The sequence below is a fragment of the Gobio gobio genome (genome assembly GCF_949357685.1).
Source record: "Gobio gobio genome assembly, chromosome: 3".
Lineage (NCBI taxonomy): Eukaryota > Metazoa > Chordata > Actinopteri > Cypriniformes > Gobionidae > Gobio > Gobio gobio.
Window position 1 is genome coordinate 26,288,402 of NC_137099.1, and position 13,238 is coordinate 26,301,639.

At 37.7% G+C, this 13,238-nt stretch overlaps 1 protein-coding gene across 1 annotated transcript in view; it reads right to left on the reverse strand.

The window, feature by feature from the left end:
• Window positions 1-13,238, reverse strand: part of lrba (LPS-responsive vesicle trafficking, beach and anchor containing) — a 271,239-nt gene that overhangs the window by 62,774 nt on the left and 195,227 nt on the right. The window contains exons 40-43 of the mRNA XM_079813173.1: window positions 10,798-10,915; window positions 10,350-10,452; window positions 7,811-7,926; window positions 7,133-7,245 (exon numbers count right to left, since the gene is read on the reverse strand). Coding sequence (XP_079669299.1) covers window positions 7,133-7,245; window positions 7,811-7,926; window positions 10,350-10,452; window positions 10,798-10,915 — 450 coding nt within the window. The remainder of the gene's footprint in view (window positions 1-7,132; window positions 7,246-7,810; window positions 7,927-10,349; window positions 10,453-10,797; window positions 10,916-13,238) is intronic.

Genomic DNA, 13,238 nt, shown 5'->3' on the forward strand with positions numbered 1-13,238 from the left:
CGTGTCTTTCTGTGCGTCGTGTGTGTGTTTGTGTCAGGACATTTACAGACAGCGCATTCTCTTTTGTCTCGCTTAAAAGGTTTAAAAGCATTTGCGTGAATAAGAGCATGATCATATAATGTGACGCTAGCCCAAGGATGACAAAAAACGGATGCTGCGTTAATTGCGTTTAATATTTTTAACGTGTTAAACTAAAAAATGTATCACATGCGTTGACGTGCTAATTTTGACAGCACTAGTATAAATGTAATATAATGCCTTAGCCAGGACACCTTTTCTTTTATATGTTACTACACCAGTATATGATGTTACCCATTATATATTGCTTTAATATACTGGATTAAAAAAAAATAATTTACAATTTAAAAATAGAAAAAATATTATTTCGTTTTCCGTTATCACAATTAAAGTCAGCATTAAATGGAAATTCACCCTATTTTCTAAATGCCTCTGAATGTTCTTATTGTGAAGGATTATTTTAAGTCAAATTCTCATAACTTCTCCCTTCATTTAGTCCACTTAAATCAAGTCCCTTTCTTACAAATCAACTGCAAATTGCCTACATCCATGGACAACTGATGGATACAACCAAGTCTCCGCCCTACATTGTTTCTTTGTGATAGTCCATTTCACTTCGATGTATACTAGGCTGGATAAAAAACTTCTTCTGTAATATCTGCGACTCTAAGCAAACACAGGAGTGATATTTGTGTTGCCATTTACTAATCTAATCCATTTGGTGAGCAGCTCATTCAGTTGTGTCAGTTTTGCTCTTTCTGGCTGCAGTGATAACTCTGGCTGCACCAGATGTCACGAAGAGGTTAGAGTTTATGATAAGAAAGCCAGTGGGGTCGCAACGATGAGACAAAAGGAACATAAATTCATGAAGCACATTCCTCTGCCCGCAGGAAAGACAGTGCGTGTGACACAGCGTCTATGGCAATTTCACCTCGCTGTGTAAAAGGTCCCACATGACCTGTTTCTATCAAAGCAGAGCTGGGATGTGGCATACGCAGACGACAAGAGAGAGCGGGAGGGGTTAAGGACAAAAAGAGGAAAGACACACAGCTTATACAAGGTTCAGATGGCCTTCACAGGCGAGACTGTGTTGTCATGGTCCACTGGCCATACACTGATATTGCCTGTGTCAACAGCATGAATAAAGCAGTTGTAATAAAGATTGTTGAGATTTGCTGTTGTTCGCTGCAGAGGGAGGGGTGGCAGATGAGGGGGCTGCTCTTGCTCGGCCTCCGTTTCTCCCTAAGGCTTGAAAGCTTGACTGAACATAAAGGCAAGGCTGTCAAAACTCGAGAGAGAGTTTGAGGGAGGGAGGGAAAGAGACAGAAACAAAGGCGAGGGTGATGTAGGACGGTTTATATAGGACTGTTGTCTTTTAACCTAATGGGAAGAAGCCATTGCAAAGAAACAGCACAGGGGAAGAACAAATTAATAAATAAATAAATAAATAAATAAATAGATATGCTCCAAGCTGTGTGCTGGCTACAAATGTGTGTCTCTGTATATTTATTTGTCCACGTATGTATTTGGTGAAAGATAACTGTCTGTCACTCCAACGTGATCTCATGACTCTTCATATGTTTTGTACGCAACTGTGGTTTTAGCTCATGTACATTCACTTAGGTTTCCATAGACACTGGAAAGTACAATATTGACGCATGAACAGTGACGGGTAGTAACTGATTACATGTAATCTAGACCAAAAATTAAGAACTTGTAATTAGATTATATTACATTTCAAAATACTGAGACTGAAAACATTGTGTTGATTACATGATTACATGTTATTCTCACACTGGCAGTACATTATAAAAAATACATTGATTCTCTCTACTACTAAGTTTTATCTTTTAAATTTTCCTCTCTAAAAAAGCCTGCTGCTTATATACATTCAGAAGATCTTCCAGATTTGTGGAATTGCACACACAGACCAGCCACTAGTCATGTGCCTTTCACTGAAAACTGAGACCCACAGCATTTGACATACGCTCACATTACATACAGGTGAACTATATATATTATTTATATATATGTGTATGTATATGTATATGTATATGAATAGATTTGTGGAATACTTGAAAATTTATTTTCAAAAGTTTTTTTTTTTTGCTTTAAATTATACTAAAAAAAAGTTCCATCACAAACCCCAGTCTGATAATATAATATTTAATGCACTTCATGTTGTTGATAGAATGGAATATACTTTCTTTTTGTATTTTTATATCAATATAGTACATGATTATCCTATTCAAATCAATATGATAAAACGAATTAGGTCAAAAAAGTAATCAACATGTTAAACAACACTACACTTTAAAACCTTAAAACGAATAGCATTTCTATAATAGTTTAACCATTATTTATCACATAATATTTATTATTCGCTTGCTGTGGGACACAAAGGGCATTTTCTCAGTACAGTGAGAGTCCTATACACAACATGACTGACAATAGAACCATAACATGCACCAAAATGCAACCAATTCAAAATGATGACGAATTTTATTTGTGTTCTGTAATCCAAATCTTTGGAATCCACACGATTGTGAGGAGCAGACCCAAATTCGAGCCTTTATTCAGTAATCTTCATCTCCATTGTCAGCAGCGACTGTAAACATCAAATCCCGCACTTGTTATAAATTCAAAAATTGCTCAAGAAGCTTTACGATGTGTTTTACAGCAGTGATATCAAGCACTCATTGGCGCTCATCTGCTTCTTCATAGATTGTGACATGCCGTGTTTGAGCTAATGTTTGAGCACTCAGGAAGTGGATCGGGATAAGACTTTCAGCGATTAATAACTTAAATTGTGCTCTGTACCCCATACAAAACTATTGTATACTGCCAGAGAGGAGTTTGACTAACATATCATCATTTGTGCTACTTTTTTTGCAATACATAAATTATTGTGTTAACACTACATAAATTATTGTGTTATGTTTCTTTTTTTAACTGTACATATTTTTAAGAAATTGTTATGGGTAGGTATAGAAATAGGAGTGGAATTAGCAGCTCAAAATATATTTTTAATGCTATATTGATTCTAAAATTAAAATTTTCCTATACATCTATTACGTCTTATATATTATTTTTATATTCTCTATTAAATGGTTATGTTTGGGTTTGGAGGTAAGATGAAGGGATCTAAAATATATCTATACAATGTTAGAAGGTATAGATAGCTGTAAATTCTTTAGCTGTAAATATGCAATAATGCTTACGTTTAAATATTGTCAATACATCTATATTGTAAGTTTCAGAATATATCTAAATGTACAAAAATGTATGTTTTGTTCCTGTTAATGTTATGTATTAATACCTACGAATTAACAATGAGACCAGGCTGGTCACTCTAACAGATGAAAACTTACAAGACATTGTTAGCTTAGTGTACACACACACAAACACACACACACACACACACACACACACACACACACACACACACACACACACACACACACACACACACACACACACACACACACACACACACACACACACACACACACACACACACACACACACACACACACACACACACACACACACACACACACACACACACACACACACACACACACACACACACACACACACACACACACACACACACACACACTGATGGATGGATAAATGGACAGACAGATAGATGTCTAATAAATAAATACTTTAAATGATTACAGTATATTCACAAAGTTGATTCATTTTATATCAACAACTAGACAATACTGAAAATATTGTAATTATATATGTTATATATTGCCCAGACCTACTGTATATTGCATGAGAGAAACCTGGTGCTTGCCAGCTTTGAATTGGTAAAACACTGAGACAATTCTTTGCTAAAAGCAATGCAGAAGATACAGATAGCATCATACATATAAATCTCCACTGGAGAGCAATACGTGAGCAATGATCTCGGACTGAAGACAGTAAGGGTGACTTCTGAAACCTCATGGTTCTTTTTGCACAGGAATTCATCTTCCATTATCTCTCAGTCCTTTGTTTTCCTGCCTCTTAGAACTGATTTATTCTGCCATTTTGGGTCAGAGTGGACACTCGTTCGATCATCTGAGCTCTAAAAGTAATCCTCTGTCCTCCCTCCATTGGCCACCATTACATGAAATTGATGGTCATTTTTGAGGCAGTGACTGGCAAGATTTCACAAGCACTTTTAAAGTGGAGTTTGAGGGTGGAGGCGTTTTAAAACACAACTTTTGTAATGGAACTCAATTACCCAAATGGTGCAATGCAAGTAAAGAGCATTCTTTTGGAGGAGTGCCCCCCAGCTCCTTGACATGAAATATTTATCAGGTCTACAACCGAGAAAGGATCTCTTCAAGACACTGGTTTTGAGATACAAACATAAGTGAAACACATTTACTTAAAATGATAATAACCATCATTATCAGGACAGAACAGATCAGACTGAAATAGCATGTTCTATCTTCTGACTAATCCTTGTTAATCACTGTCACTTCAGCAAAGCAGCTATTAGTAGTTCAGAGGTAAACTCGCTACACAACAATCGATTGCAATTAGACCAAGGTCAAGACCACAGAATGATCAACCAGGAGAACAACCTCGATTCACTGGCCTAAAGTATTTGAGTCTGAGTCCTGATTTAGGAGAACACTGTCACATAGCTGTAATGTGGATTAGGGGAAAGGCAACCAAAATTTTACCATAGATGTACAATGTTGTAATATGCGATACTATAGTGTATATCAAATAATCATATGTATATTTAATATACAAAGGGGTCTACAATTCAGAGTCTAAACTGAACCTCTGGAATACAAAAAAGGATTTTGAAATATTTTTCAAAATGAATAAAAAATATTTAACATGCTGCACTACTTCAGAAACAGTGACAAAAGAGATTATTGCAAGTCACTTTTGTCAAATTAACAATAAAATCTGTTTCACAATCTGTCAATAGCATTGCAAGTATGATTTTTTTTTAAAGGGGTCATGAACTGGCTTTTTAAAAAATGTTATACTGTTGTCTGAGGTCAACTTATGAAGTTTGCGTGGTTTTTACATTCAAAAACATCATAAGGAATAAATAATAGGCTATTTTCTGCCCTGGTTTTGAGCCTCTCTCATGGAACGCTTGGTTTTTATGGGCGTGCCGTACTGAAGACTTTGAAGTAAATGCCCACTGCTATGATTGGATAAGCTTTGCATATTTAATGAGCTTCAGCTCCCCCATGAGTACACGTGAGGCATTGTTTTGAAAGCGTATAGGAAAACGACAGCCGGAATGATTCGTCCCACAGCTAGGGACAGCAAAATGTCTTTATCAAAAAAACACAATGATTTCTCTCTCATCCACCTGCAATTAATTGGAATGTTATTTTTATATTACTTGGCCCGCCCAATTGGTGGATATAACTGTGAATCTCACACACACACACACACACACACACACACACACACACACACACACACACACGACAAGTACGTTGCAGACAGCATGATCAAAACTTCTGCGATTGTATTTTTCCTTCAAATATCAAGTCGAGAGTGAACAACGCACATCAAGAAAGGAATTTTATTTCACTATTTAAGATGATACGTACGTATGTTTAGTTAGACATGCACACATAATAAATAGATATCAAACAATCTGCAACAATGCAATACTATCACATATAAAAAAAATGTTTTACTCACATTAGTGTGTTGCTTCATTCATTCATGTAATCTCATTCTGTCTGCAAATCAAGTCTTGTCCAATCCAGCAATGTCTTATGCACATGAGCTGGATATTGATTAAAAATAAAGTTCAACCATACATTCCTAATATTAGAATCCGAAGGAAGCTTATGCAGCGACTGTGTTCTTCCACAATCAGGCACAGCGCAATATCTTGCTATCTTTGGCATGTTTGTTGCTCTGTAGCGCGATCAGTTTAGCTCCACGAGTCGGTGGGCGGGGCTACAGAATCAGGCGTACTCTATTCTTCTGTTGAGGCAGCGTTTCACCACACAATGACGTCAAGGTTTGGCATATTCTGAGATCGAGATTGTTGGGGCTGGTGTCAATAAAAGCTTTTTTTTTTTTACCAAGGAAGTTTTCAGCTCTGAAACGTACAGGATATTCTTATATCACAATGAACTTGTATATATCAAAGGCTGAATGAAAAGTAGATTTCCCAATTCATGACCCGTTTAATTAAATGCAGCCTTGGTGAGCATAAGATACTAACCGACTGCATAAGATACTTATTACTCCAACCAACTCCAAATTTGTTAACGTTAGTGTACATCTCATTTGCTACCATTGAACTGTAGCATATTTACTATAAATATGTTTATCAGGATTATATCAAACATGGCTACCCTGCTCTTCAGTAGAAGCATTGACGTGACTGACCACTAATATGATTTCACGTTTTTTTAACAGCACCTCTGTGCTGTCTTTTTTTTAAGTGTAAGAACAGTGCACGCAATTCTACTGTTGAATCAGGAAGTGGAAAAAATGTTATCGGCAAAAGATATAAATCCTGCTGAACTGCTTTCAAATGGTGTGATACAATTTAAGATACCTATGTATTGAGCGAGAGACAGAGAGACAAAGGCAGGTCTGGTGTTCCCAGCAGCGAGCTGTGTCAGTCTGTCTGTGCGGTTAGCTCAAGTACTACTACGCTCATTAATTAGCTCCTTAGGGAGGCTGGCTGGCTAACGGGAATGGGGGAGGAGGTGAGAGGCGGGATGTAGGGGGCTTCTGAGGGGTTGATTGAGGGGGAGAGAGGAGGAGGAGAGACACGGGCCCATTATCTGACTTGTCTGCGGTTGAGGGTGCCTGGCATGAGGTGACGTGCACGCGGCCGCAAACGCTTTACTACATGTACGGTCAGACTCACAGCCATGAGTCTAGAGCAGCATCATTCCCTCCCTCGCTAGACAGTTACGTCTGTCTTACAGGCTCAGCCTCATCGTTAAAGCTGCCGGATGGGGTTTTCACTCAAATACTTCAGTGTATTTGTGTTTTCAAAACTTTACTTCAGACATGTCCTTCAGTATTTGAAACTACAGGAGTTCTCTAACGTTCAGGTTGTTGGCTCAGAGTGTTTGTGTATGCGTGTATGTGGTCATGTGTTTACCTTGGACAGATCTCTGTAGTTACTGGGCAGGGTGAGATCGAGATCTTCACTGTCGTAGTTGGTGATTACCCAGGGGAACACAGGATACTGGTTCAGATCATTATATGTACGGCCTGAAACACATTTCCTTGAGTCTTGTTACCATTATCATGACCATGATTTCACTTAGTCATCATGTCCCTTAATTACATAGAGTCCCTTAAATAGAGTCACTGAAACTACACGAATACAAAGATTATTGTACATTTTACAAGAAAAACTATTTCAGTTTTTGTACTTTAAAATGTCATGTTTAATTCAATATGTTACTTGCCGTTTCTTTGTAATTGTCTATTTATAATTAATTTAATAGCAATTTCTGAGTGAACCCATTATTCTACATAGTGCAGTTAACATCAATTAGTTTTAGTTTCAGAGACGTGGCCATTTAGTATTTGTTCCATGTCCTAAAGACATGACGATATTCCATTTGAGGGCTTTGGTCCAATGAGGTTTCAGTGTTGGTGAGACTATGTGGCCCAACACAGCAAAAAAATAAAAGCCAAGTGACCAACAAAATGTACTTTTATCGCTTCTTGTGTCACACAGAGGTGTTATTCATTCATTAGTACATTCAGTTGAGTTGCTGTTTGAAGAACGTCTGGTGATGGTTAGCATTCAGGTATCAGTGGTTTTTACCTGAAATGGTGTTGAGGAACATGAGGTACTCAAAGTTGGAGATCTCTCTTCTTTGCCAACGCTGGGTCATGTTGGAGGCCTTGTAAAGCTGTTTCGGGCTGGCCAGAGAAATCCGTCTGTTAGGGAAAGAAAAAACACATTCAGAAATGTGTGCCAATCAGTTGATCTACAATATGCCATTTAATGTGACATTTCAAATGTAAGAAATCAAAATAATAATTTGTTTTCAGTGTATTTTATAATATATCAACATGTACAACCAGGAGAACTATTGTACACAGTATGGCATAAGCCACACATAAAATTCAGTCAATAGAAATATTTATTTCAATAATTTTATGGAAATATAGTTAGATAATCTATAACTGATCTACTAAGCTGTTAATTCATTTCTTTAATCACTCGGACAAGGAAAAGCCTCTTTTGTTTCAGTCTCTATCCACTTTGACAATCACGATTTTTGAATCCCAGGCTTACAAATAAAGCGTATTTGGGTCAGTTACTTCAGAATTTTGTTATCTGCTTAAACATTTTTTACATGTTCCTCAGAGCACTGTAACCTTGTTCCTGCTTAAACAGTTATGGAAAAATCCTATTGCTATGTTCCTACAAATCATCAAGATGTAACACTGCCGGAAAAGTTTCATTTCAACAACGGATCCCAGTCACACAAGACCTCTAAATAGAAAAATATGTTTAAATCCATGAGAAATTGCTTTCATACAACATTTGCATAAATAATAGACACAATATGACTAGCCATTTTGCTCCAATGAAAATACTTACCATAAGAGGGCAATATTCAAATGATTCAAACAGTAAAACATTCCACTACTCTCATATGAAATACCACTGAGCCAATCAGAATCAATAATTCAATTAAAAAAGCTCTTCTGAAGATATAGCCTACATCCAAATTCAGACATGAACAAAGACACACAATAGCATCATGGGTAATGTGGGAACCTGTTAAATGAACATGCACAGTGCAAGCAAATATGTGGACACTAAAATAAATGACTCTCCATCCAATTAAAACAAAGCGAAATTAGAGAATTCATCACTGTCACCCAGCGTGATTACAGTCATTAGGCCTCTCTGAAGTTTCCACTGCCCTTTGCCCCTCCTAACACAGAGGCAACGCTGTGACAGCGCTAAGGAAATGCCACACGAATGTTAGCAGAAGGGCATAAGTGAATTCAGCGGGAGAGGGCAGTTTGCATATGTGGTCAATACCTTTGCATGCCATACATTCTTTAATCGCCACACCAAAACCTCTCTGACCAGTTAAGAGACACAGAGAGTCCCGTGAGGGATCAATATCCACTATATTCAGTTACCCCAAAGTTATTTAATTTCAATGAATGTTTACTTTTAATAAGAACACTAATTTAGAAGGATATTGTGATGGAATTTCACTTTTCTAAATCAGCTTTTCGTTGGCTGAACTACAACTGCAGCAGTGTGTGTGTGTTTCCTGTGTTCCCAGTCTGCCCTGCAGGCTCTGCACTCACCCCTGTATTTATTTCTCATTTGGGGAGATAAATAAATTATGTGAATTGTGTTTGTGTGAAGGTAATTAGGCAGTGTTACAGCCACCCCCTCACCATACACACATTAACACATACAAACAAGCAGTGTTATGCCAGAAACATACTTTACGGAAGTACGCAAACGTAGAAGCAAATGCTTGGCCAACAGATTGCAAGTATAGAACTGAGCAACCATGAGCAAAGATGGCAGAAAGTAGGGCTGTGCGATTAATTGAAATTTCTAAATTTCTCATATCTAAACTGCAGAAAACATGAATTTTCCACCGGTTCAGTGCAGTGCTCAGTTCCCTCAGCAACCTGAATGCAGTATGCCTAAATCTAGCACGAAAACAGAACCAAACAAGTTTACCGTCATGACATGGAAGAAAGCACAGAAACAGGGAAAGTGAATTCAGGCCAGGATAAGGACTTGGCCAATAAAAAATTCACATCTGTGGTCTGGGAATATTTTGGATACAGGAGAGATGATGTATCATAGAGCCAGGTAATTTGCAAGACCTGTCAAACTATTGTTGCAGCAAAACAGTAAAGTAAAGGCGGTTAAAAACACATTTTTTAAAAGTTGAACGCATTGTCATGCACGACCTGCTGCAAAAGACACGAGAACAACAGTTAAAGACATCTAGTACTTGTTTAACACACATTCCAAACCAGGTGAACAAAAATATAGTATAATACAGGCATTTGCGAACTGCACAACATACAAAAAGCATTCAAAATTGCAATAACCGACGCCGTCACATATAATTTATGCAAAGATATGGTGCACACAAATATCTTCAATAAAGCCGGCTTCAAAACAATTATACAGACAAGTATGTGTGTAAGGAAATCGTGATTAAAATCGTAATTGCGCTATTGATCAAAATATCGCAATAGTATTTTTTTGTCCATAGCGCATACTTCCGGGAGGTCCCGCACAAGTTGTGAAAGTGTCATTGAGAGATGAATGTGAATGGATATAAGAGCTGAAATACAGAACATACTTGGTCTGAGGAAGGCCAAAATTCGTGCCGACTCCAACTCTGGGGAGACAGTGCACCACCTTTTTCACTGTGGCTGCATCGGGAAAGTTGAACATGATCGCCGCTGTAGGAAGGAGTGAGAATTTAACACACTTCATTCACTGTGTAAATAAAAAGTAGAATTACTATTTTAAAGGAGCTGTCATACATTTTTTTAATTAAATAATTAAATACATAATTTTAATTAAAATATAAATTATTACATTTAAATTTTTTCCTTTTTATGAGGTGGATTTAATATTAGTAAAGTTTTTCCAATAAATAAATAGTTTGAATTGTTTTTTTTGGAACTCTAGAGTTTTGAAACCTGTTTTCTATAGTATAATGATCTCCTCAAAAATACATTTTGATTCTTCATTTAACATTACGCCATTAAGATTTTCCAGAACAGCAATTGAAGAGAGCTTACTCCTGTTGGCCATGAAGACCTCCAGCGCTGTGTTCTGTAGCAGATAGCGGCGAGAGAAAATTGCTCTGATCTCTGTGAACTGCCATTTCCCATGCAAACCCTCTGTGTAGGCTAAAATCTGCACAGGAGACACAAACAAAGACAACTGATCAGAGAACATATAAAGATAAAAGGAATATGAGTAAGAAAACAGCAGGGCAGAGGGAAGGTTTTAGTTCATTTATCACCCACAGCTCATGCTCAGGGTCTCAGTGCAGGATTAATGTGTATTATTGATCAGTCCTCATGAAAAAGAGATGCTTTAAGCGCTAAAATGAGCCCCATTCAGACACACACTGAAGGGGAGCAGGAAGGCCACAGTTCACTAAAAGGTAATCAGTACCAAGAGAACTGGAAATCTATCAGTATTTGCCCTTCAAGATGGTGTGAGCGAGAGATGTTTTTATCATGTGTTGCAGCTGCACAATCATCACACTTTCATTGTTCAGAAAGTGCAAGAAATGCATAAATGGTACACAGTTAGCAAAATATATATATTTTTTTTTTTTCAGAAAAAGGAGGGACAATACACTTTCTACATTTACGTCACATTCTACAATATGTTATTGCAAATTTTTCTGTTACTTGGTAGAAGCAACCAAATTAGGCTTCCAACTATGGCAGGTTGCCCTGATCCTGGTTATCTGCAAGACGACTGTAATATAATTTCGCATTCACAAATGCTCAGCTGTGCCAAACACTCTAGTCTTATCTTAAGACTCTACTCATCAGTTTCTTTCCCTCCAAATGCTCAATATTTTCTCACATTTCTAATTTAGCTTAAATACAGATTGTTTTTTTTAGGACAGAAGAGGAGAAAGAGACCACCACCCTTGATCTATGGGGCTCTGATTAGGGCGGATAAACAGCTGAGTTTATCAGACACTCAGATCTTCCAGTAGCAAGGCTAATACTGTTATGCACTCATTAATGAGAGAAAGGGGAGAGGATAGAAGAAGAGAGAAAGAGAGGGCAGCAGCTGTGCTGTGTGCTGAGAGCAATGTCACTGCTCCTGTCTGCTCTGCAGACTCACTTCAAAGTCTCCGGAGTTCAATTAAATGTGGATTAAGGTCGTTCCACTGCCTCGGTAACGCTGCCGTTCGCCACCGCAAACTCCCTGACAAGCGGCATGTGAGACGGGCCTGCTCTCCTATTTATCTTCCTCATCTCCCCTCTGTCAGGCAGTTGGTATGGAAACCGCACCATTAATGTGATATCTGATGCGCTACCTAACCAAGGTATCATGGAGAAGTTTGAGCATGGAGGAGTTTATTACAGCTGAGAGATTACGGACAGGGTCATAAAAATGAAATCCACTTGCCCAAGTATAATCGAGGAACTTCATCTGAAGGATCTGTCTGTTTGCATTGTGTATTAGCAGCTGCGATAGACTGGTAATGAAATTAACCCCATGTAAGCAGTGTTAATGCTGCAAGAGTCCCCCAACCGCCCACCCACCCACACACCACTCAACACAACATGATAATATAACACACACTTCACGATCAGATCATTACCTGCCATTCTATATGGAAGGAGTGAAAAGAGTCAAAGCAAATATCAACTGTTAAGTATGGCTTTTAAGTGGTCGTTTAGAAGCCCAAGTCAAAAGAGTCCACCTTCAAGTAGGGATGCCCCAGAATCCAAGTTCTAGCCAATACAGCTGATAATTATTTTCATGTTAATGCTGATAACAGTCATACACTTCCGTTGTTTGTGGTCAGTAAAGATTTTTTTTGGGGAAATAAGTATCACGGTTTCCAGCAAAACTGTTTTCAACATTGATAATAATAATAACAAAAAATGTTTCTTGAGTACCAAACCAGCTGATTTCTGGTGTCAAATCAGTGTATACAATACAATACAATTAAATATCCAATATCTATTCCTGCATCACTGAAAACATCAGATTGTAAAAACAAGAAACTATAAAAGAAAATTAGCTCATTGCTAATTCTTTTCGGATGACAGTCACTTGAAAGGGGCATCTAGAGATGAACATCAGACCATAAAATCTTGCTGACTAAGAAGACGACCTTTAACCTATGTTTCATTCCTTCTCTATAGCAGAAGTACTTCAATAGTTCACACTTTATCTTGCTCCTGTCTACTCAAACCCTAAGGAATAAAGGAATGATGCAGTGTCTTGGCTTGACATGCCGTAGATTGATATGACAGTCTGTTGTGTGTCTAATATCATATTTTGTCTTCATATACCTTGTTACACGTACTAGCCTTGAAATTAACTCTCTAGGTGTTCTTGATTGTTGTCCGAAAATCTGTTACTAGCAAATTATTAGAAAAGATACACACTGCCTGGCCAAAAATGTTGCATACTATAATATTTTGTTGGAAGCCTTTAGCTTTGGTTACAGTGTGCATTTGTCGCATTAAGGTTGTTG